The 27,633-nt window shown below is 31.7% G+C and overlaps 1 protein-coding gene across 1 annotated transcript in view; it reads left to right on the forward strand.

Moving 5' to 3' along the window:
- Positions 1 to 26,126, forward strand: part of LOC136988737 (membrane-associated progesterone receptor component 1-like) — a 28,856-nt gene extending 2,730 nt beyond the window's left edge. The window contains exons 2-3 of the mRNA XM_067286698.1: positions 11,495 to 11,644; positions 23,159 to 26,126. Of these exons, the coding sequence (XP_067142799.1) occupies positions 11,495 to 11,644; positions 23,159 to 23,313 (305 nt within the window). The 3' untranslated portion in view covers positions 23,314 to 26,126. The remainder of the gene's footprint in view (positions 1 to 11,494; positions 11,645 to 23,158) is intronic.
- Positions 26,127 to 27,633: the final 1,507 nt, after the last annotated feature.

Here is a 27,633-nt window from a genome sequence, read left to right on the forward strand (position 1 = left end):
GAAGTGAAGGATCAGACAGTCTGTATAGCATAAGTAGTAATGCACTCACATAGTAAGCAGCAGTTGCAGGTTTGAGTCCTGCTCTGGGCTGATTTTTTTTTCTTCTAGAATTTTCTAAATTAATAATATCCAGATGTAATTTAATTGGGGAAAATTGCAGTTCTAAATGAGGTTTGGATCCCAACTTTAGACCCCTAGATGACCAAAAAAGACAAATGAACCATATCTCTAATTATGGTCCTTTGTGAAATATTCACTTCCAAAGGTACTTGTTAAACATGCAATAGGCTTAATGGATGATCAACATGACTCCGATTGTATTCTAGAAGTAGTCGGTGCAATGGTTTTTCTTGTGTTTTATGAGCTTAAACAGTTGATTTTTAGCATTGTTTTGAGAAATATTTCTAGATTATTTTTTCCCTTTAAATTTAATTTTAATTTTATCCCATTTTTGAGGTAATTCAAAATTCCAGTCATGCTGATTTCAAGAGACTAAATCTCAGAAAGATCTCATGTTGACCATTGATTCCTTTTGACTTTTTTTACTCTTAAGGCTGCAGTTATGATGAGGTCCCAACCACCTCATTTAGAGCTGCATTTATATCATTTAATTTGCCAAACCCACTTGTGGCATCTAATACACTAAAATAGTTTGCACTCTTTATTCTAGGCCAGAAGTGGGCAACCTTTTTAAGTGTTCATGCTAAAATTGCTATGCATAGTGGAATTAGACCAACACTGCAGCATTACATACCTTATTATTACCAAATAATAAACAAATTTCAAATGATTTTACTAACTCAATGTAACTGGTACTTGCTGTGTGTATATGTGTAAATCCATCCACTCTTTTATGAGTTTGTACACTGGTAGGTGAGTAGCAAGTAAACACACCCAATGTAATTGAATCTGGAACAAGTTCTTTGCTAGTATAAAATAAAAATTTATTTATATATAATAGAAAAAAGGAGAAAGAAAGGAAGACAAGAAAGAAATAAAGCAAAAAGAAAAAAGTAAATTACAATTGATCCACCAAAGTTGTACCACAAACTACATACAAAAAAATAAATGTGTTCTTTATTCAGCCTCCAACTTTAATGAAAATTGGATAATGGTATGTAAAAATGTGGACAGAGATATATGGACACAGACAAAAATTATAATTTGGACTCAGAGAGTCTAATAATAATTACTTTTTCCATATACATAACAAGTTTAAGCAAATCAAAAATTAATACAATTATAAGCTTATTTGCACACATGCAAATGAAAAGTATGCATGCTAGCAAATCGTGTGGATAACATTTTATAATCCTAAATATCAATAATACATTTTCACGTAGCTCTAAAAATAACTTATGCTTATGACAATTTAAAGACAGTTTTAATTTATATCTGATAAATTAAACATATTTAATTAATAATAAATACTTCTAATCCATCTTTTAATAACCACTGATTTCATTAAATCAAAATCCACATATATACAAGTTTTACAAACTTGATAAATATGTTATGAAACAAAACTTGTAAGTTTGTATATTGTAGAGATAGATGTCTTGGAAATAGAATGTTAGTTTTATTTTCTTATTTATTATTGTTGCTAAAACAGTTGATTGCACTTGTTTCTTTATGGCCTTTTTATTTAGTATTGTTCTACTTAATAAAATCATTCTATTAAGTTAAAATATATAACTGAAAATGTTGGATATTTATTTTTTAAAATAAACACTGGGTTGCATGCTAGAAAAAATCATTAACATGAATAGTAGTGGTTTGGGTCATTTTGATCACAAAATTGTCAAGTAAATTAAATTTGATGTATTTATAAGTAATTTTTCAGATGTTTTATTATCAATATTGTCACAAAGTTTTATTATTATTAATATTAATTTCTCAAAGTGAGTGGTAATTTGAAATAATATAACATGGAATTGTGATTTTATAAACAAGACTGTCTTGTTTATAAAATCACATTCTGTTTTGGAGGCCATCATATTAATCTTTTATATTCATTTTATATTAATTTCTTATTGTTTTTACTATTAAATGCTATATTTATAGTATATAGCATTTAATAGTATAGCAAAATTAATATAAAAGATTAATATGATGGCCTCCAAAACAGAATTGCCATCTAACTCTGTTTGATTGATCCAAATTAATAACAACTGTTCAAAATCTTCAATTGTTTGCGATTTCTGTTTTGTTAGCACATCCACACTTTTTGCTATATTAGCTTCCTTTTTTTGCCACAATGTAACTTACCATGGATGACGACTTTTCATACGTGCGGCCGATTTCAGCAATCTTAATGCCGCTCTCGTATTTTTCGATAATTTCCTTTGAATCAATCGTGTTCCTGGTCTTCTTTGAAACGCTGCTGGCTTTGGAAGATAAAAGGAAAGGAAAGCAATGGAATTGTTTGGCTAGATGCACATAGGTAATGCTCACACTAAGCAGGAAAACGTGTGGGTCACCCGTTTTTCACAAAATTAGCAGCAAGGTTAGGTAGGCATGTCGACGAAATCTGAGGCAACCAATGATAAGCGAAGTCAACGAAAACTGAGGTATTACTGTACCTGTATGTATACATATATCCACATTCTCTGAGAGTGAAATCTAAATATCAATGGAAAGCTGTTTTGCATATGAAATAAGCCCACATTAATTATTTGTTAAAAATTTATTATTTATTATTGTCCAAAAACTGACAGCAATATCACCTCACAAGCTGTAAGAGAACTTTGTAATTTAAATGAAATTTAAATTACAAAGTTCTCTTACAGTTCTCTTCCACTGATTTTCCAAACACCATTGTCAAACTTCTAGGGTTACAGGTAGGGATTGCAATTGCTGGATCCCTCATCCAGCAATCCAGCTGGATCCAGCGTATTCTTCGGCCTGCTGGATCCAGCACCTGGTGCTGGATCCAGCGCTGCGGATCCGCAAATACTCAATTAACTTTCTAAATAATGGCGCAAAAGTCTACGTTGTCGGTGTTGCCGCTTTGCTAACTACTAGACTGCTACTAATTACTTACTCATTACTTCATTAACACCAATAATTAAATTACTTATAAATAAACTATACCTTTATCAATCCAGCAAAATTTAATAAAATAATAACGTATTCAATCGCTTTTAGCGATCTTCCTCAGTTACAAAAAAATACATTAACTATAGTACATAAAATGTGTTGGGAATAAATATAAAAAGAATTGTGCTTAATTACATCCCATTTTTAAACAAGATACATAGATGTACTGCCAGGTCTAATAATTTTCGCATTGTATACCGACATAATCCTACTCTTTTCAAACTTTTAAGAAACGATAAAAAGAAAGAGGATCGGAATTCAACAACGGGTATATATTCGGAGCCTTTACATGACCAACGTTTCAATTCCAAGCTTGTTTATGTGGGTGAAACGATGCGCAGTTTAAAACAAAGGCTCAAAGAGCACAAATATTCAATAGGTAAGAACCTTGACAACACTGCGCTGGCATCATATGCAAGATAGAAGGATGTTAACGTCCAATAGAATTAAGCGGCAATTATAAAAACGACGACGAATAGGCAAACATCTTGAGAGATTGGAAATCTGCAAGGCGTACATGGCAACTGGTTGTATAAACCATAGAGATGCGAACTCATTGTCTACCGCGTAGAGATCCTTTTACATTAATTAATGTTATTAACGGACAATGCTGGTTTCGTCGTCATATCTGTTTTTTTTTTCCTTTTCGCTATTTATTTTGTTTATTTATCTATATTTTGTCCGCTTGGGCATTTTCTGTTAATTTTTATATTTATTCCGAACACATTTTATGTTCTACTTTTCTGTAACTGAGGAAGATTGTTAAAAACGATTGAAAACGTTATTATTTTATTAAATTTTGCTGGATTGATAAAGATGTAGTTTATTTAACTTATTCTACTTCCAGTACATAGTTTTTATATACTTATAAATAATTACAGACTAATATGTAGAGCCTATATAAGAAAACTGGTAAGACTGATAGCCACTTAGCCACTGATTATCCGTTCTTACATTATTATAATATAATATATTAATATAAATTAATTAGTAGAATTACCTTTGCTATTATTTAATTTAAAGATTACATTATAATTATAGTCTAACAAAACATTTAAAGTTAATTATCTCTATCTCAAGTGTTAAACCGAACCAAAGTTAAGTTTACTACCTAAATGTGTAAAAAGTTTTACTGATTTTAGTGACCAGTCTAAATAATAAAAGTTTCTTAAGTATTTTTTAAAAAATGTTTTATTTCATTAGAAAAAACAATAAATTTCTGGATAGATAGATAGATAGATAGGCAGATAACACTTTATTGCACCAAAAATACATCCGCGCTGGATCCAGCTGGAATTATTTTGATCCAGCAAAAATCCAGCTGGATTGAAAACACTGCTGGATTGCAATCCCTAGTTACAGGAAAGTGGTGCTGAATGTTCAACATACATGTTTTTATGTTTAAAACCTTGGCCTCAACCTCGCTACTTTCTCTTATAGTTTGCACTTTTTATGCAGTGACAATGCTGAACAATTAGTTAAGACAAATTGACATGCACATTAGAAACCAAAAATTTTTTGTTCACTCTTTCCTCCCTGTGGGTACTAAGAGGGCCTTTTTTCAGGCCCATTGTGGGTTCAGTCAAGCCCACGATGAGATGGCCAAACCTGATAAATCTTTGTTTATTTATTTTAAAAATAGTCAAACAACATAAGACAAAGTGAAATAACTGCAAAAGTTTGGCTTTTGCCATTTGATGTGACTGTTGCTTTCTTTTGAAAAGTTTGCTTAATACAAACCTTGTTAAAGTACCAAGTTTTAAGTCCGTTTAACTTTGTATTGATGTTTGACTATAACATATCATCATCCTACACACCGGGGTGTATAAAATATAAATCGAACTCACTTGTGCCTATTGACCGGTGTGAAATAAATAACTTCAATTCAACGAACGTTTTCTGGACGCCTTCCGTGTCCTTCTTCAGGTTAACTGCTGGATTCTATTATTTTTAAAAAACTGCGTTCCGATCTTTTAAGAACAAATTCAAATGAAGATAGTTCGAAAGCGCGATGACCATCGCGCATGCGCTATATCTGTCGTGCTCCTTGTCGTACTGTATCATATTCTTTTTAATCTTTTTATTCTTTTTTATCTTTGGGTCACATGATTTCATGTGTTATCGGACCCAAATAAATCTTTATGCATCCTCTTGTAATAAAGTTTGCCAAGCAAGCGAAAGAGTTATCTCGTCGCGTGAATTAATGCATGTTGTTTTAGTTTGCGCTTTATGTATCTCTATCGCTTCCAGCCATTTGAGATGTTCCATCCGAGTCGTTTTAGTTATTAGCGTGGCCCCCGCGAAGTCCACATTAATGCCCGGTTCAGAAGCGTACACTGCAAGCGACGTGGTAGCTCTGTTGTATCTTATATCCGCCTCATGTTCTTTAACCCTGACTTCCATAGAGCGTTTCGTTGATCCTATGTAGATCAGATCCCTATTAAATCTCTCGTCCTTTATCGGGATTCGGTATACGCCTGCCATTCTATTCGGGTCCGATGGGTCCTTTCCGTTACGTAACAAAGTGTAAATGGTTGGGCCTCTCCTATAAGCAACGGTGACCTTACGTCTCCTTGCGATAGACGCGTATACGGATTTCAAGGTCGGGTTATATGTGATGGGTATTCTCTCCACCTCCGTATTTTGGTTGTTAGTTTGTGCCACTGCAGGTGCGTTTTGGCTCATTCGTGCTCTTTGGCGTTCCGCCATTCTTGGAATAATGTTGCGGTAGCCGTGTATATCCGCAATCTTCTCAATATGTTTCAACTCTTTCTTAAGCGCTTGTTGAGTGGAAGAGTGCGTGTATGCCCGTCTGACCAATGATCTAAATGCTGCTATTTTGTATTGGATCGGGTCGCATGAGTCACTCGGGATGTATGTGGGGCTTGCACATTGTTTGCGATACACAGAGGTATGGATGTTGTGCGAGTCAATCCTGATATCCACATCCAAAAAATGCACATTGGTATCACTATGTTGCTCAACTTCGATTGACAGACCATACGTGTTATCATTCATCTTTTCTACGAATTGCGCCAAGTTCGGTGTTGTCTTCCATACGATGATGACGTCATCTATATAACGTCTGTATAGTAGGATATCGTTGGTGAATCCCGGGAGTGTTTTGGATTCGAGTTGTCTCACCACCAACTCACACAAGTCCCCTGACAGTGGACTTCCCATCGGGACACCCCGCGATTGTGTGTATGTTACATTTTTAAATTGAAACACCGACCCGTAACACATGAGGTGCGCTAATTCCAACACATTCTGGTGGAGGGCTGTGTCATTTACTTTCGTAAACAGGAAGTCTCGAAGTGCGCAAAAGCACGGTGGTATCTTGATGGAAGGATACAACGATTTAAAATCCAGCACCGTTATGTAAGCTGGGGAGGTGATCTGTTTCAACTGAATGATTAATTCTTCCGGATTAGAGATGGTGAACTGATATCCGCTCATGTGTGGAACAATTATGTTGTGAATCGCTTTTTCCAACTTACGGGTGGGAGCCTTGGTTTTATCCACAACCGGACGAAACTGTTGGCCTTCTTTGTGCGTTTTCGCGAACGCAAATAATTTGGGTACGTCCGGGGTATCCATTGTGATGTTCTTTAGTTCTAGCTTCTTGGCCAATTTCGAGCACGACAATCTCTTAACTCGTGAATGTAGTTTTTCTACCCAGTTACTTCCAACCTGATTGCATTGAGTTGCGTCTATGTATTCCTTCAGCCCTTTCTCGTATGTTTCCCTTTTCATGATTACTATGTTCTTGGTTTTGTCTGCTCTGGTGATCGTGACCTTGTTCAGACGTGCCCATCTAACCGTGCGTTTGATATTTTCTCTCAGAACTAGAAGTTCCTTGGAACTCCTGTTGTTTTTAATTTTGAGTGTGGCTACCCATCTGTAGTATTCTTTCTGCGTGTCGGTGAGGCCTCTTATCAATAGCTCTAAATCCGGTATCGTGGATGTGAAAGTTTCTGCATTAGGACGTGTCGGTGCGAATGTTGGCCCAAACTTGAGAATATCCTTGACAAATCCAGGGATTTGTAAATTATCCCACACAACGTACGGGCATTGATGTTGTCTTTGGTCTTTAGGGATTTGGAACCTTAAAATCCAATTCAGTTTCTTGCTGTACCGCTTTCTTAGATTCATTCGAAGTCTATCGGCCATGTTTATGATTCTATTATTTTCCATCTCCAAAAGGCGGGGGTCCTGTTGGAATAATATGTTTTCAACTTGTATTAGTTTCGCTAGACTGGAAAATACTAATTTTTTGGTCGTCTTTATGGCCCTGTTCAAACACATCCATCTGACTTTCTTCTTTATGCTCTCATTGCCTGGCGGTAGGTGGATGCGAAATATTGTCATTGGGAACACTCCTTTTGGAGATGGAAAATAATAGAATCATAAACATGGCCGATAGACTTCGAATGAATCTAAGAAAGCGGTACAGCAAGAAACTGAATTGGATTTTAAGGTTCCAAATCCCTAAAGACCAAAGACAACATCAATGCCCGTACGTTGTGTGGGATAATTTACAAATCCCTGGATTTGTCAAGGATATTCTCAAGTTTGGGCCAACATTCGCACCGACACGTCCTAATGCAGAAACTTTCACATCCACGATACCGGATTTAGAGCTATTGATAAGAGGCCTCACCGACACGCAGAAAGAATACTACAGATGGGTAGCCACACTCAAAATTAAAAACAACAGGAGTTCCAAGGAACTTCTAGTTCTGAGAGAAAATATCAAACGCACGGTTAGATGGGCACGTCTGAACAAGGTCACGATCACCAGAGCAGACAAAACCAAGAACATAGTAATCATGAAAAGGGAAACATACGAGAAAGGGCTGAAGGAATACATAGACGCAACTCAATGCAATCAGGTTGGAAGTAACTGGGTAGAAAAACTACATTCACGAGTTAAGAGATTGTCGTGCTCGAAATTGGCCAAGAAGCTAGAACTAAAGAACATCACAATGGATACCCCGGACGTACCCAAATTATTTGCGTTCGCGAAAACGCACAAAGAAGGCCAACAGTTTCGTCCGGTTGTGGATAAAACCAAGGCTCCCACCCGTAAGTTGGAAAAAGCGATTCACAACATAATTGTTCCACACATGAGCGGATATCAGTTCACCATCTCTAATCCGGAAGAATTAATCATTCAGTTGAAACAGATCACCTCCCCAGCTTACATAACGGTGCTGGATTTTAAATCGTTGTATCCTTCCATCAAGATACCACCGTGCTTTTGCGCACTTCGAGACTTCCTGTTTACGAAAGTAAATGACACAGCCCTCCACCAGAATGTGTTGGAATTAGCGCACCTCATGTGTTACGGGTCGGTGTTTCAATTTAAAAATGTAACATACACACAATCGCGGGGTGTCCCGATGGGAAGTCCACTGTCAGGGGACTTGTGTGAGTTGGTGGTGAGACAACTCGAATCCAAAACACTCCCGGGATTCACCAACGATATCCTACTATACAGACGTTATATAGATGACGTCATCATCGTATGGAAGACAACACCGAACTTGGCGCAATTCGTAGAAAAGATGAATGATAACACGTATGGTCTGTCAATCGAAGTTGAGCAACATAGTGATACCAATGTGCATTTTTTGGATGTGGATATCAGGATTGACTCGCACAACATCCATACCTCTGTGTATCGCAAACAATGTGCAAGCCCCACATACATCCCGAGTGACTCATGCGACCCGATCCAATACAAAATAGCAGCATTTAGATCATTGGTCAGACGGGCATACACGCACTCTTCCACTCAACAAGCGCTTAAGAAAGAGTTGAAACATATTGAGAAGATTGCGGATATACACGGCTACCGCAACATTATTCCAAGAATGGCGGAACGCCAAAGAGCACGAATGAGCCAAAACGCACCTGCAGTGGCACAAACTAACAACCAAAATACGGAGGTGGAGAGAATACCCATCACATATAACCCGACCTTGAAATCCGTATACGCGTCTATCGCAAGGAGACGTAAGGTCACCGTTGCTTATAGGAGAGGCCCAACCATTTACACTTTGTTACGTAACGGAAAGGACCCATCGGACCCGAATAGAATGGCAGGCGTATACCGAATCCCGATAAAGGACGAGAGATTTAATAGGGATCTGATCTACATAGGATCAACGAAACGCTCTATGGAAGTCAGGGTTAAAGAACATGAGGCGGATATAAGATACAACAGAGCTACCACGTCGCTTGCAGTGTACGCTTCTGAACCGGGCATTAATGTGGACTTCGCGGGGGCCACGCTAATAACTAAAACGACTCGGATGGAACACCTCAAATGGCTGGAAGCGATAGAGATACATAAAGCGCAAACTAAAACAACATGCATTAATTCACGCGACGAGATAACTCTTTCGCTTGCTTGGCAAACTTTATTACAAGAGGATGCATAAAGATTTATTTGGGTCCGATAACACATGAAATCATGTGACCCAAAGATAAAAAAGAATAAAAAGATTAAAAAGAATATGATACAGTACGACAAGGAGCACGACAGATATAGCGCATGCGCGATGGTCATCGCGCTTTCGAACTATCTTCATTTGAATTTGTTCTTAAAAGATCGGAACGCAGTTTTTTAAAAATAATAGAATCCAGCAGTTAACCTGAAGAAGGACACGGAAGGCGTCCAGAAAACGTTCGTTGAATTGAAGTTATTTATTTCACACCGGTCAATAGGCACAAGTGAGTTCGATTTATAGTTTGACTATAATATAGTAAATGCAGTTACTTGATGTAGACAGACATTTTTATAAACTATATGTGAAAATAAATGTTTAAAAATATTGTATTTTTAATAATAAAACATGACTAAATTACAGGATATTGCAATATGTCTTAGTATTAATAATAATAATCAGAAATATCTAGAATTATTTTTGTGTAAAAAATAGTATTCATGTGTTTATCATTTTAGGCACTATATGATTAACTATTTATTATTTCTTATTTTAATGTACTGTATACATTAGTTAGAATTTTTCACTAATCTTCATAAGACAATGCTTTTATAATCATTTGATAAATTTAATTTTCAGAAAAGAATAAAGTTCTGATTATTATTGTTATCAAGGATGTATCCATAAGGTGCTTTTGATGTTGCAATATCTCTTGATACTAAAGCAATTAGTTTTGTTATTTTAAAATAGAAATATGTATAACAATATGACTTTAATTAGGTAAGATTAGGCAACTAAAGTAAATCTAAGGTAATTGTGTGACATTCTTCAAAAAAATGATAGGGCATTCCTCCAAATCTGATGTGAGCAGCACCCATATTCTCAAAATCCTGGATATGTCATTTATTATTATTATTATTATTATTATTGCTGTTGGCAGATTATGTTCTACTTGATTGATTTTGGTGCCTAGTACTCTACCAGACCATGATCTAGGCATATAGCTACAAAAAAAGCTATGCCTTGACTCTTGTACAGATTATTATTTATAATTATATTCAGTATAATACTTTGTTCAATTGTTTAATATACTAATAATTACTATATTTTTCAGTATAGAACTAACTCTTTAGATAAACATGTTTTATAATATAAATTTTAGCTTTTAATTTTAACTTTGTGTGGTATAGAAATTATAATTTATTTGATATTAGAAAATTATTCAGTGAAATTTCATTAAACCAGCATTGTCAGGCCTGATGCCAGTTTATCAAATGTGCCACCTTATTGGACAGCAGAAATGTTTCCAGTTTTTTTTAATCCCTTGGATACAATTTCTGATGTCTTTGTGTGTAAAACTGAACAAATTCACCTGTACATCTCAGACATTTAGAACAAGTTGAAATTTGTAAGGCTGCCAGCAAATATACTGCCATTAACTTTCCCAATGTAGATTCCTTCCCCAGCATGGAAGTTGTTCTACGAATTGTAAACTTGCTATTCTCTCCTCTTCCCTCTCTCTTTCTTATGTCACCTTCCCTCTTCACATGTATGGCAATCCCCCATTATTTCAACAGCTGTAGAGTCATTTAGCCTGATGATGTCCGTTCAACACAGGTGAAAATGTTAGCTCTATTCCCCTTTTTTTATGCTGTTTATTTGGTTTTGGTGACTTTTTTATCAAGTTTATCCAGTTGTGAATGGTTGTGTAAATTTTAATTTTTTAGTTGCAGTTCAACTGGCATGCCGGTAATCCTGGGATTTCTGGCTTAATGCACCAATAACCCCCTGCGACGTGCTCAGCATGCTGGCTTATTGGGTTTGTCCGCATACCGGATGCTGTGTTAACAGAATTTCACTATGTATCAAAAAGTATAAAGCTTAAAATATCCAATTTATATTATTTTAAAATTATTCTAATTATTTTGTATATTAATTAGGTGGTCCATATGAAGCTTTTGCTGGTCATGACGCTTCTCGTGGTCTTGCTCTATTTTCTATAGACTCAATCAAAGATGAATATGATGATCTTTCAGACCTAAATACAATGGAGATGGAAAGTGTGAGAGAATGGGAAATGCAGTTTACAGGTATCTAAAACAATTTTAGATAATAGCTTAGAAGTAATAAACAACTGTCTCACTAAAAAAATTACAAAGAGCAATTTTTGAGCAGTTAAAACTTTATAAAAATAAATAAACAAAGCTTACTGGAATTGTTTCTATCCGATAAAATAACAACCTTTTTTTACGTTCCAGCAATATTTTAATTACGTAAAAACGTTTTCAACTGCTTTGAACAGCCATCTTCAGTTAACCAATAAAAAAGAACATAGAATTATAAAATTATGAAAATAAGCACGTAGAGTTCTAAATTTACGAAAAATTAAACGAAATTCTATTGTGCTCACGCAAATTGTCGGTAACGCACTTGCACGTTAATCCAAACGTAGTAACATATCAACGTAGGCATCGTAAAATATTACATTAAATAATTTACATTAAATATAACGATAAAAAAAAAATGGCGTTTTTAATGATGCATCAACCATAGAGATGCGGACATGTTGGCGTCAGCTTGGAAATCTTTTTTTGATAATCTAAACTAACGGAGAATTTGTTAAAGCGACGGAACATCATTAAAAACGCCTTTTTTTTATCGTTATATTTAATGTAATATTTTACGATACCTATGTTGATATGTTACTACATTTGGATTAACGTGCAAGCGCGTTACCGACAATTTGCATGAGCGCAATAGAATTTCATTTAATTTTTCGTAAATTTAGAACTCTACGTGCTTATTTTCATAATTTTATAATTCTATGTTCTTTTTATTGGTTAACTGAAGATGGCTGCTTAAAGCAGTTGAAAACGTTTTTACGTAATTAAAATATTGCTGGAACGTAAAAAAAGGTTGTTATTTTATTGGTTAAAACTTTATATTTGAACAAATAGTTTTGGTCATACAAACAGCCATCTTCAGGCTCTAAAGAATGGACTAATGTGAAATTTTATTTCTAGATTATATAACATTGCAAATTGCAAATATTAGTATATAAAGTTTTAACTGCTGAAAGGTTGCCTGTTCATAATTTATATAACAGTTGTTCCATGGCATTTCTATATATATTAGGTTAATTTTTTTATATTACTTTTTGATATTATACAAGGTGCTATCTGGGTTGATATTATACAATGTTCTGCATTCATCAGTCCATACTGATGAATGCAGATAGCTACAATTATGAATGTATCTTGTAGTGCATAGTCACTTTATTATGACTATTCAAGACTGCTTGCGGTACATAGCAATAAAGTTTTATCTTGAAAACAATGCACAATACAGAAAAGTTACAAAGTAACAATTACAAAGTTGTAGAGCATGCCAGTTTTAAATATAAACATCTACTAACCTGATTTTTAGTTTACTGCCAAATGAATGTCAGATTACATTGGACTAGTGAGTAACCAGTGTGATTATATCTAAATTAATAATTCTGGAAGCAAAGATTGGCAGGTCTGGGTAGTGTAACTGGCAATGTGTCTGCATGGGAAGTGAGAGTTGCAAGTTCAAATCCTTGCTTCAGACTGATTCTTTTTTCCAGAATCTTCTAAATTAATTATTAAATGTTTATTTAATCATGCTTATTAAATTTATCTAAAAGCCAATCTATAGGCCAAATTACTTAATAATTTGTAGCATTATTATAATCAGATGTGATCTGGGAAATCATATGACCAATTTAGTACAAAAGGCCACACTGCATACTTGAATAACATGAATAGAAAGTGTGAATGCTAATCTGTCAGTATCCAATTCAATGCTACATCGCTAATTGCATTACAAAGTAGCAAATTGTGAGAAATAGCAACAAAGTAGAAAATACATTTGTATTAGAAACAAGTTTTGTTATTGCTCATTGTAATAATTTGCTATATTTACATCCAATATGCTGTTTTACTTTCCATCTTTGGCACCCCTTTGACCAAGACAACATCCATATACAAGTGCGATCATCAAGGCAGCACCAAAAGACACAATTAGGTGTCTGATTTGAATTATGAAATGACAGGAATTTGGAATGAAATGTTATGCTGAAAAGGTAAAACTGCAAGCTCCAATGCTGTATGTATTAATGCTGATATTATGTATTTATATGGATTTATAGTATTGCATGATAAAATTTGTGTGAAGTGACTCTGGTAGTGAGCTTATTGTTCAATGAGGAATAAATTTATACAGACTAGTATATAATAGCATTACCAGACATTCATATCATCCAAACTGAAAGGGTTTTTGTTGGTAATCAAAAAATAGAAATTCATGATTTTTTGCACTAATTTGTAAGTCTTGCAAAAAATAGGACTTGCATGTGGGTGCACAGTACTCTACTGGTAACATTGAATGTCCTCAGAAATGAAATTGCTTTTTTCTTGCTTGCAATGTCAAAAGTGCCAAAGTGGCAAGTTTGGGTATTAATTATTTTTTACAGAAATGTCTTCTGTTGGGTTGTTCGGAAAGTAATTTCGTTTTTTTATTACTAGAGGAATCAGATGTATTTTTATCAGCCAATTTGATTTTAAACCACATTTTCATTATATACTTTTACAGCTGACATTTTAAGGCTTATTTGTAAAAAATTTTGTTTGATTCTGTACAATTGTTTTTTTTTTTTTTTTTGGTGACCCATTAAATATGGAAAATTGAAAGCATCATTTTCGGCATATTTTGCTTTTTTATAACTAAAAAATCAAAATGCTGTTCAAACAAGAAAAAAATTGTGGTACATGTTTGGAGATGTGTTGAGAGAAAGACAGTGCCAAAACTGGTTTACAAAATTGCGTTCTGGCAGTTTTAATATCGAAGATACACCACATTCTGGACGACCATTTGAAGCCAATGAAAACAAAATAAAGGTACCGATTGAAGCAATTGCCGTATAACAACATGTGAAATCACTATGAGATTAAATCTGTTAAATTGAACCGTTTATTATTACTTAAACTGGATTGGTTTCGTTTCAAAACTCGATATATGGGTTCCACATGTTATTAACGAGAGAGATGCTCTCTATGGTTGGATTTTAAAGAAATTTTTTTTGGAGTTTTTACCAGACAATTTAACTATTGATTCGAAAGTGTACTGCCATGGAGTAAACAAATTGAGTAATATCATCAAACAGAAAAGACCAGAGTTGATCAACAAACAAAGTGTAGTGTTTTACCATGATAATGCCAAATTTCACACAAGTTTGGTAACTGGTCAGAAACTGTTATAGCTTAGATGGGATGTGTTATTACACCAACCATATTCCCCAGATCGGGCACATTCAGATTATTGCTTGTTCCTGTCTATACAAATTTTTTTTAACTGTAAGACATTTACTTGAAATGACAATATCAAAAATCACTTGGATCAGTTTTTTGTAAATAACAATCAAAATTTTTATGAATGTGAAATCATGCTACTACCAGAAACAATGACAACAGGTATTTGACCAAAATGGTCAATATATAATTCAATAAAATATTTATTTATTATAAGAATATTGCGTTTATTTTGCTATGGAAAAAAACGAAATTACTTTCCGAACAACCCAATATGTATCCTGAAATGTCACTCCACCAAATTTGATTACATTTGGATGCTAGATATCTCTCTAGATAGTGTTGATTAGGAGTACTTTAATTAATCATCTAGTAATTTACAAGGAAAAATAAAACCAGTTTAAAGTATACAGACGTATTTCTATATACATGTATTTATTTATTGAAGATAAACTTTACTTTAGATATTGTTACAAAAAAAAAAAAACTGAATAAATGTCATTAAAATTGAATTCTGCTTAGTGTTGAACTGAGTACTTAGCATTATTTGATATTTGGATATACTCAACCACAAAGTAAGCATTCAGTATTTGAATAAGTTTTACAAAACCTTTCAATCATTGAATAAATATAGAAATAGATAAAGTTTTTCTAAAAACACAATTAATTAATAAATATGTAAATGGATAAGAAATTAGAGTTATACGTTAAATTTAACAACTCTAAATATCAAATAAATGACAAAAGGAATTAGAAATGTACGTTGTAATTATTGCAGATAAAATTAAATAACTAGATATTTTCTAAAGAAATGTTTATAAACTCGTAAAATTGTGACGTCACATGACGTTTGAGATGGCTGAATTAGCCCACTTCCTTTAGAGTCGATTTACACACAACAGTGATGTGCCAACACAGTGACTGTTTCGTAACAGTTACGTCTGCCATGGCACAGTGATGAGTATTTACACACAACAGTGATGTGATGTGCTCTTGGTGAGTGGTCATGGACTTTTCTGAGGATGAATAGGCTCTGATAGCTATTGGATGAAGAAGGAAAAGAAATGCAGTCAATAAGCTCCACAAGTAGGTACTGTACTGTACATCAAGCATGGACAAAAAAGATTAATGGAATAGGAGTTTATAAAAAAAAATACTCTTTATAAAAAATTAAGAGATGACAAATCTATATTTTTTGAATATTTTCGAATGTCCTAACATGCATTTCATATTTTATTAAACAAACCAGAGAAATAATAATTTACCTAATGTCCATGTATTTCGAATGAGATAAATCAAAGAGAACAGGGTATTGATGCACAATTTCAATTAAATGTCTGTCATCTATTGGAAAACAAAATTTACCATCAGTGAAAATATCGTTCAGGTCAAATGTACTTTCACAGTATGGTCATGCCATTGCTACTGCATGGCACTGTGATGAATGCATCTGGACAGAGTGGTTTAAGACTAGGTCGACAATTTCCCACCGGCAAAAAATCACTTCACTGAGCGGACACTGCATGGTCATGTCACTGTTGTGTGTGAATGGACCCTTAAGGATTATCAAGGAGTGATTGCCAAACTATAGATAGCGAGTCGCATCTCTGTTGTTAATGCAATTTTCTTTGAGGGATTTCGCAAAGATTTCTAGTGTTTCTATTGTTCTAACTATAATTTGTTATCCATTTACATATTTATTAAATAATCAACTGTACTTTTTGGAAAAACTTTATATATTTCCGTATTTATTCAATGATTGTAATTTAAAAGAAATTTTTTGTAAAAACAATGACGCCCATAAAAAGGAAAATGAACTTCGAATATTTAACTGACATTCCAATGTAAAACCTGAAGAAGGCTGAATAGCCAAAAGCATTTGCGATAGCTCTTATCTAATCAATTAAGGAGGTTGCTAGAAAAAGTGAGAGGTTTTGTAAAACTTCTTTAAATAAGTTCTAGTTTTGTGCTTTGAATTCAGTATTTGGCCAAATAACCTCATTTTTCATGTTTTGATGTGATAAGCCCTTCTCATTTAGCCTTGTTGTTAAGTTTAATTTTAATCTCAATTTAGTTTGAGAAGAGAATTAAAGAGTTTCTAATTATAGATATCCCCTGTATAACACTGCAGTTAGGTTCTGAAAAAGTACTGTGTTATATGAAACAAAGGACTACTACAAAACATGGGATTAAGTTCCAAAAGTTATCAAAAATAAACTATTCTTTTTCATCATTAAGAGAAATATGTTTATTAAGGCAATTAATATTTAATTAACAATCATAATCAAAAGTATTGTATGTTAATATTAATTTTTCTCTTCACTGCTAAACACCATTGAACAAGGATGTTTTCAAGGGGAATTATTTAAAACTTAAGACGCACTTAGGTAAGATGAAACGAGAATGTAAAAATGAGCAAAGGTTTTGTAATACATTTTTAATCATGTAGTTTTTATAAAATAAAGTATATATTTAACATTTCTGATATTATTATCTCTTTAAAAAGCAGTTTTCTATTGTTAGTTGTCCTGTTTACACAATACTATCTTATCTTAAGTTAAAATAAGTCTGTTATCTATCATTGATAATTTAGTTTCTAATATATTTAGATAAGAGTTTTTTTTAATACTGAAAATATTTCTGCTTTTGCTAAAAATGATACAGAAATTTCATTATGTTACTACTAATATTAATTTCATTTTGTTTGTCAGATAATTTTTTATAATTTATAATTAAGAATTTATTTATTAGAAAGTGGTAGAAATATTTATTTTAGTGATTAATAAAATGAAATCGATAATTATAATATATCCAACAGGGCACTTCAGGCATTCAATGGTATTGGCAGGAATTTTGAATGGGCTTTTCTTGAGAAAGAAGAAGGATTATTCAATGATGATTTTGTGGCAATTTCAAGCGTATTTACTGATAGCAATATGGATTTTACTTATTATGGCTGGAATTGAACAAAATCCAGGTCCTTTATTGCATTCTCCTTCAAAGAGAGGGCAGCCTCCATTGACCAGTATTAGTAAGGCTTTTAAGGTGTCTAAATCAGCAAATGTGAAAACTATGCTCTGTATACAATCTGTGACTTCTATGGATATGGAGAGGAGTGAAAAAGTATATGAATCTACATTAGTAGATTGTCTTGAGTTGATGGAGAAAGATGACAGCTCAATGGCTGTCAGCTTACAACACAACAGTTGACAAAACTAATTCAAGCCTCACATAGTTCTTATAACTGAACAGATTTTGGAGGTTAAAACAGAAATTAGTTTGATACATCAGGACATTAAGGATTTTAAGACCAAGCTTGGTTCATTGGAACTAAAAAAGTGAACCGTTTCCTAGGATCCCAGGAAATAATTAATTATTTTTAAGATATAAAAGATATCTGAAAATCAAATGATACAATTATTTTTCATTTTTTAAGCAACTTAATACATCATGCAACTTCCAAAATAATATTAATTAATAATGCTGTAAAAAATTACTTTTGAATTATGTAGAAATTTTCACAAATAGAAAAAATGTATTAAAGTTTTGTTGGAAACTGCTTACAAAAAGAAATGCCTTTGAATTGAGTTGAAAATGTTAAGAAAAAAATGAACTTAGATTAAACTTCCAAGTTAGAAGGTAATTTTTGTTATTTAAATAAAACATAATACAAAATATTATTGTAAATTTTTATAATAAAATTTTAAGAAGCAAAGATGGTCAATACTCCGATTATTCAATTTGATTCTTTATTTTTCTAAGAAAAGTCCCACTTCTGAGAATACCCTTTTCAATTCAATTGATGTGGGTGGAATTGTCTTTAATTCATTTAAAAGAAGACGGATGTTATGTGTTTTTTCACCTGTAGCCTGGAAGATTTTTAGTTTGTTTTTGAGATGCATTGTAGTACTTTTGCCATCTAGTATTCTTGATTTGTCTACCTCAGTTGCTTTAATAGTGGCATCGAGCTTACAGCCCGATAATTTGGCCATTTGTTTGGTCTTAATAATCAGGTTTATGAAGAAAACTTGCATACTTGCATACTTTGTACTTGTTTGTATCCTTGCCCAATTTGCACAACCTGGCTTTATCATAGCTACTGGACATGGTTAAAAATTAAGACAGCATCGGCACAATTATTCAAGGTATTACAGGTTCTGACAAGTAAAGAACATTAGGATCCTGCCTATTTGTGGCAGGATCCTAATGTTCTTTACTTGTTGACAATCTATGACATGCCATAATAAGCAAAAATTTAAAAAATTAATCAGCAGGTTTAAAATTAATAAATACAAGTGTATTCTGACAGTTTATGAGTTAATTATACTTTCTATTTGGAAAATTTCCTGAACTTTAACACAAAATAAGAAAAAAGTGAATCTTTAAGAAATTTGTGGGATTTCCCAGGTTAAAAAATAGCTAGGATCCCGTTGGAGAAACCCTAATTGGAACAGAAGGTCAATAAATTAGAAACAGTTCAACCGGATTTAGATAGGAAAAGGGAAGCTCAACAGTATATGCCAAATAATATTTTAAATATAACCAATCAACTTAATCTGATGTTATTTGGCTATCCAATGAATGATAACATGAATATTAAAGAAAGCCTAGTAAATTTCTGTAGAGAGACTCTGAAATTAACAGAATTTAAAGAGGAAGAAATAACAAGATCTTATATTATAATCAAAGAAGAGCCCTGATCCTAAAAATTACAATAAGTACTATTCAAAGAGAAAACCAAATATTATCAAATAACCAGGTTAAGGACCTGATGCAGAGCCAAGAAGGAGTCCAAGAACGTTTGTTTTTTCTATGTTTTTTATCACAATGTAATTGGTTTCGAGTGCGTCATTATCATTAATTTGGTGTGGTGAGTAGTTATTTATTATCAGTCTTTTATAACTACAAAAAGTATCCCATGAAAAAATTTATAGCAATTTACGATTGTTTCCGATCTCACTTAGCAAAATTAGATAAGGATTGTAGAGCCAAAATTCTCTCATTTTATGTAGAAGCAAAGAAGAAAGGTATGCAAATTCTATTACGAAATGATTATGTAATTTATAAGAATAAGAAAAGTTCTTACTTATAGTTTTATAAAGAATTGCTTGGTCGATACTAGATCTTTTTTAGATGTAGAAATAAATTGATTAATTTATTTAGTGTTGTGAATACTAACGTTAACCACAATAGTAGTGATAATTTTGACAGATTATATTCATCATTAAACAAAGGAACTGAAATCAAAATCATTAATTGGAGTACCCAAGGTGTTAGAAATAAGTTTTTTTCTGTTCATTTCAAAAACTATTAGAGATGTATGATATCATAGGATTAGAAGACACTTGGATTACTAACCTAACTGAAAAGGAGATAATCTCTTGCAAGGATCATTCAATTATATTTTGGTTCTTGCAATAAAAAAACCTGGAGTTGGTAGGCCAAAGGGAGGAATGATGCTATTAATAAATAAATCCTTGAGAAATTTGGTTCATTCCTATTGGAGAACTTACTTAATATTTGTTATGGTTAAATTAGAAAATCGTAAATTTAATGGGCTTTCCATTGATTACTTAGCAATAATTACTAATTATACTCCTCCTTATGAAACGCTCCAAAGCCCATTTGATGAAATGGAGAAAACTTTTCTGAATTGGTCACGTTTCACCTTTATGTGGATAATTCTCTGAGATTCCAACACCAAAATACGAAATTAATGTGATCCAATTTATAATGGGAATAATCCAATAGTTTCTAATACAAGAAGTTGCAATACAGGAGTTAATAAGAAAGGAAATTTGCCAAAAATTATAATTTGTTTATTCTAAATGGTTGTATTGTAGAGGATTATCCTGGTAGACATATCTTTATTTCAAAGAGAAGTGCATAGGTGATTGACTATATCTTATGTTTTGAATTTATCTTGGACTATTGTGTTGAATTTGAGGTACTCAATAATGATTTATCAGACCATTTTCCAATACAATTGACTATCAAATTAAATTTAAATTTATCACTTACTGATGAGAAAGCAAGTAAAGGATTTAATTCACAAATGAAGAAATATTAATATAATAATAAAAAATTTGAATCTGAAATAGGTGACAGAATGAAAGTAATTCATAAGGCAGCATTGACAGAAGGTTTTGGAGAAACACGTAATAAATTAAGTGAAATTTTCAGTGATTATCTAATCAAATTGTGCTCAGATAGAATTAAATATCTAAATAGAATGACTTCCAAGTTTAAGCAGGAATGGTTTGATTTGAACTGTTATAAGGCCAAAAGATTCAAGGAATGTGGATTGACAGCATTCTGTGAAAATAGAACAAGAGAGCTACTAATTGAATATATTAGTTGTAAAAAAGATATAGTAATCTTATAAACACAAAGAAAAGAAGCTATTTTAATTTGTTGAACAAGAAACTTTTAATAAACAAGAACACCACCTTCTTCTGGTCAACAGTGAAAAAATATTGTCCAAGAACCATAATGGAAAACCAGAAATATATTGATTTTGTCAAATGGTTTGATTTTTTTCAAGGAGAGGAAATTGGATATGATCCATTAGTCCATTAGAAATAGATGTAGCTGAAATGTGTGGTGAGGAGAGGATGGTGGTGAATCCACCAATGCAGGCCTCTGAAATAGCAAAAATGATTAGTAAACTAAGTGAAACTACTGCTGTTGGCTGATTTAATTCCAGTCAGTTTTCTAAAATGAATACCAATTGAAGCAGTGGAATTTTTGGTGCTCAGCTATAATGACATTTTCCCTGAAACACAGTGTTCTTCATATTTTCGGATGATATATAAAAGAGATGAGAAGTCAAATTCCAGTAACTACAGACCCATTGCTATATTGTCAACATTAAGAAAAATTTTTACGTCAGTTCTGGCAAATAGATTTGAGCAATGGACAAGAGAGAATTTTTTGACATACAAATCACAATTTGTTTGTTAAGAGGAATGAAACAGAAGTTGCAACTTTTGTATTGCTATTGACTATTCAAATCCATCTTTCTAGAAAAAAAAAAATGCAAAGTCTATGCAGCTTTTTTAGATCTGGAAAAGGTCTTCAATTCTGTATCAAAGAAAAACTGTGCTAAACTAAAAATACGTGGTACAGATTCACTATTTATAAAAGTGATTAAATCTCTATTTGATCACTATTTCGTTACAATTACAAGTGGTAAGAATACTTACTCCCTTTTGACATATGTGGTGAGCTCTTGCAAAGTGACTCATTATCACCTTGCTTATTTAACTTCATGATCCATGACATTGATAAGCAGTTTAATTAGGAAGATGGAATTTCAGTGGAAAATCAGTTAGTCCATACAATTCAATATGCCTAAGATATGGTGTTAATTTCGGCAACCAAAATTGGTTTACAAAGAAAACTAAATCAGATGCAGGAATATTTTTCCCAATTGGAAATAAAGATTAATCCAAATAAAACATATATTCTTATATGTCAAAAAGGAGGAAGAATAGCTAAGCAGGATTATGATTTTTATCTCTTAAATGATAAATTAAAGGGAGTTGATGAAATTTCATATGTAGGAATTTGGTTTACTGCAACATTATCATTTGGAAAACTTTTCCGAGTACAGAATAAAGCAGCTGAAGCCGAATAAAGATAAACTGTCTGAGGCTCACAGCACCAAAATAGAAAACAAGTCTCAAGTCTATACGTATTGATTTAACACTATGTATACAAGTGTTATGGAAAATTTCCAACATCATAGGAAACTGTATTTTATCTCGGTTCAACTTTTGATTGTGGAGATTTAATTTAATGTATTTCCTTGTAGCTGGATAAATTCCAAAATATGCTAATAAATTTGAATTTGAATATAAAATCCAACAAAATAAGACATTAAAAAATAGTGATGCATTCTTGATATACAGAAACATTTCCAGTGTAAAAAATTGTAAACCAGAATGTAGTGCCAGATATATTAAAATAAGTTAAATATATTTCATTTTACCTTTGATCATACATTTGTTTCACTTTGATGATTAATCGATATTTTTCATTTATATTATGGAATAAATATCAAATTAAATTAATATTTTCTAAGACCTGTTAGAAGTATAATATATTACAAATGATTGATACAAAAGCAAATAATTTTTTTGTAGGAATTATATATTCAACCTTATTATACATTTTAAAGAAAGTTTAATTACTTTGCATTCGTATCTTTCAATTTTTATTATATTCAATGATTTAATAATGTATTTACTCTAATTTTTTCTTTAAATTCAGATAAATATACACTAATTGGTCGACTTTTAAAACCTGGAGAAGAACCAACAGATTATTCAGAAGATGATGAGGCTAGTCAAGATCAGAATCAGAGGGGAATGGAAGAAAACACAGAACAAGTTGATGAAACAAAGGAAAATAAAAAAGAAATTTAAAAATTTTACTGACTGAACGTGACTGAAAAATACCCTGCCTCTGTCCAATAATGATAGTATAGAAGGTGAAATGGATATTTTGATGGCATTTTTTTAAGAGACCAAAATTCTGTTATATAGTAAAATATTGACCCAAATTAATTTTTTAAGTTTTGTGAAGTTAAAATTTAAACATTTTGTTTTTGTATAATTCAATATATTAATTTTCTTACTTGACAGAGACACCAATAGATACAAATTTTTCTAATTTTTACTATCAATTTTGCTACAGTGCCTGTCAAAATTAAAATAAAATTTCAAAACTACAATATTCCTACATATTGAAGGATATTTCAAAGTTTTCTCTGAAAATTTTTTACAAGCATATGTTCATTTTATGTTTAATTACTGTGATTTTTGTATAATTTCATATTATGTTGTGCTCTTCCTGAGACTTGTATTCATCTTTATATATGAAATTTTCTATAATTCTCTATTATAATACAACATGCTAATTTTTTACAATGGGTTAAGGGTATTGTATATAAATTTACTTCTGCATTATATAAAAAAAGGTATATTCTGGAATTTATTGTCACCTTGAGAAATTTCATGTATTTGAGCAATTCCTTTCTCATATTTTTCTATGGTGCTAAAATTTAACTGAGACTTTTTAACCTGAAATTGGTATATATATTAAATTGTTAAGATGTAATTATAGTATTTTCAAATAATTAAATTGTTTTGCAGCTAAAGTTTTGGGGAATATTAAAAATTTAAAAGTACAAACACAAAACTGCATAGAATTACATTTCCAGTTATATTTTGTTATTTATGTATGTTTTCAGTATAATTTTTGCAATCAATTTGATATGCATTGACTATTTTGCATCTGTTATGTGGAAATATTTTACTAGTAGTATTTTGTTTTTAGTAGATCTTTTGAAATGTTGTCCTTACACTATATTGAGATAAAAAAATAAATAGTTCTTTGGATTATTTTTGCAATATTTTTATATTTACTCTGATTATAGTAGTAATATCTTTAAAATATTTTAATCATTCACATTCAATTTGAATTTATAGTAGATTGACATTTTAAAATATGATATCATTTATAATATAAATAAATTAATCTGATAAAACTCTAAAGAAAGTAAGAAGAATAATTGGAAAAATTACTCTTAAAAGTTTTTTTTATTAAAACAAAATGTATCCACTCAAATCTTTGATTCTAACCAATTAGGATAATCCAAAAAAAATTTCAAATTATCAAAAATTGAATTATTCCTTTGAAAATAAACTAGTTTCTACTGTTTGGAATTTTTCTGAGTTTTTAGGCAATACCAGTTTTCTCTTAGATTTCTTTTCCACTAATTTTTTGAACTAAAAATACTCATATATATTCCATACTTAGACAGATAAAACATAACTAAGCAATCCATTATCTATAATTTTCAAATTTCATTAAAAATATGAAATTGTGACAATTTTGTTCTTGCTCCAGAATGCATTTACAGAATGTGCTCTTCAAGAAATTGTACACATTCTATAAACCACTAAACTACTGTACAGTACATGCTACATTTTATTTTCAAATTTCATTTTTGAATATGAGATAAAGTAACTTCAGATTATCCAAATTTATATTTAAAAAATTGAATTAACTGTACGTTTTTAACAATAATTTAAATATGAATAAGTATGAAAATAGTTAAAAAAAATTATTGACATCTCAATTTATTCATATTTTCGTTAAATATTGTAAAGAATGAAAAAAAGAGCATATGACTTAGATTTTGCTTATAAGTCAAATTTTGATAAAACCAAAAACAAATTTAAGAAACATTTTTAATAACTGTCACCAATTTGCAGATCAAGTCAGAAATGATTTTATCTGTAAAATATTCAGATTACAATACAGATCTTTTCCCTCTGCTTTGTTGGGTACTAAGGGAGCCTTTTTTTGTACACCAATCATGGGTTTGGCCAGGCCTGCGACGGATGGGGCCCAACCTATTTGGGACAAACCATACATGAAAAATATCTGGGGCTCTGCCCAGATTCAATCCCGAGTCCCTCCAGAGTGACAAGTTAACATCTTTATGCTGACTGTTCGGTTAGCTGTACTACAGATTAACTCTGAGATTATTTTAATTTGTTGGCATCTATCTGGATACTTTCATACTACTATTAAAAGTTCATTTTTTAAGATAGTTAACTATTTTATTTTTATATAAAGCTTTTTTTCTGCTCACTCAACTTTCATTTGAATTTAAGTAAACTCACAGAGTTTATTTCTATTTGAAAGACAGCTCTGATTTTGATTTTAATCTATTATTACATTATATATACTGTATATATATAAAGTATTAATATTTAAGGAATTTGTTTATATCAAAATGATGATTCTTTGAATGATGGAAAGATATGCAAATAACTTAAGTTGTTGGATAATATTACAAATGCTCTCTTGAGAAATCTAAACTAATTAGATTTAAACTAAAAAACTTATTGAAAGAAAAAGATTCCTTTTTGAAATTTATGAACAAAACAATATGAATTTGATTGTGTAAATTATTTTATTAAAATTTTAAAGCCCTTAAGAATCAATTAAACAAATATAGTAATTCCATAGTGAAAAGAGAGTTCTTTTTACAAAAGAAAATTGCAGATATCATTTATGTTGAATATCTTATTGAATAAATTCTATCTCTGTATGGAAACAAATTATTTTTTTACTTATTAAACTTCAATGATGATTGAAAAATTTGTGAAAAATTTAAAATGTTTATTATTTTGAAAGATTGATAATAAAGAATTACTATATATTATACATGGTTTTTTGTTAATTTATGTAATAAAATGAAAGTGGGTAAAAAAAATTACAATATTATGAATTCAACTTCGATTAACTTGGCAATGATGATCTTTTATTGGATGCCAAGTACATCTAATTAGTTATAAATGAGAATTATTATTTATTTGTCTAAATGATGATGATGTTTTTTTACTTTTTTTGCAGGATATGTTATACTTGTAGTTTTCATAAAGTTTATATTTGATTTTGATAACTATTCGTCAAATGACTCCTAGAAGAATCTCTTTAATCATGAAACAATTGTTAATGGCTAAAATTGAGGACACCAACTACCTGTTTTGTCTTAAATGTTTTCCACTGGGTACAAGTAATCAGCAATCTTTGCAGAATAGAATATAAATTGGGATATAGTTTAGAATATTTTTGAATTAATGATCTTTGTTTCCATGCCTATTTTTAAAGCATATTATTTTTAAATTAAGAACCAAAATAAACCAAATTGTCTGATTAAATAAATCTAACAAAGCGGAAGTTTTGATAGCATAAATCCTGTATGCAACTTATCAGTCATTTTAGTTAGGTCCGAGGCGTCCCACTAGAACTTAAACCATGGTATCGTTTGACAATGTTCAGACATTTAGAGATGATATAGGTGTGTTTGTTCTAATATTTTAAAGTGTGCTGCACTCCCACATTCCTTCTAAATTGGACTATTACGGAATACATCTCTCATTCCGAACCAATTGAGAATCTTAATCAATTTGGGGATCCCAAATGACTTCTTCCCCTTATCACATGCTTAATGTCTCCTTAGCACAGTGCCACTAGATTTTCATGTAACCATCACGAATGTCTCTCTCTTTCTTGTCGCAGTGACTTATTAGTTATTATGAAAATGGTTGGAAAGCAAAGAATTTGGAGGATGGAACCAAGGCCAAACTTTGCCACTTCAAAGCTAACCACTTCTGGAGTTTATGGGTTAAACCATTTCAAATTGCAGCCAATTGCATTCCTGAACATCTTGTCTTAACCTATCTGTACCCCAAATCTTATTTTAAATAACTTAGAAAAATTCCTGTGGATTGCTTGAAATTTCAATCAGTAATAGCCTAAGTAGAGCCACTGAGGAGAGAAAAGCTAGGGATTTTTTTCTGATTTTATGGGTCCTGATTTGATCCAGGACCGGGTCCAGTCTATTGTGGGTCTGTCCAAACCTGCAGTGGATATGGAAAAAAAAAGCAGATGAAACGAATGCTGCTTATATATAAATTCTGAATTTATATATGAAAAATCAGCAGGAATAGGCTGGAAATTTAAATTAAAACAATCAGTTAAAATAAAAATTATTAGGCTTACTGTTATTTTTGTTTTTGTAAATGTGTAGACCAGCATTTCTCAACCTGGGGGTTGTGACCTCCAAGGGGTTGCGAAACAATAATGAAATCATTTTATAAGAAAAAATCATTTATTATAAACTTATAAACATTTACTTACAATAAGTACACATGTGAAGAAAAGAA

This window comes from Centruroides vittatus, unplaced genomic scaffold (genome assembly GCF_030686945.1).
Source record: "Centruroides vittatus isolate TY-2023 unplaced genomic scaffold, ASM3068694v2 scaffold_386, whole genome shotgun sequence".
Lineage (NCBI taxonomy): Eukaryota > Metazoa > Arthropoda > Arachnida > Scorpiones > Buthidae > Centruroides > Centruroides vittatus.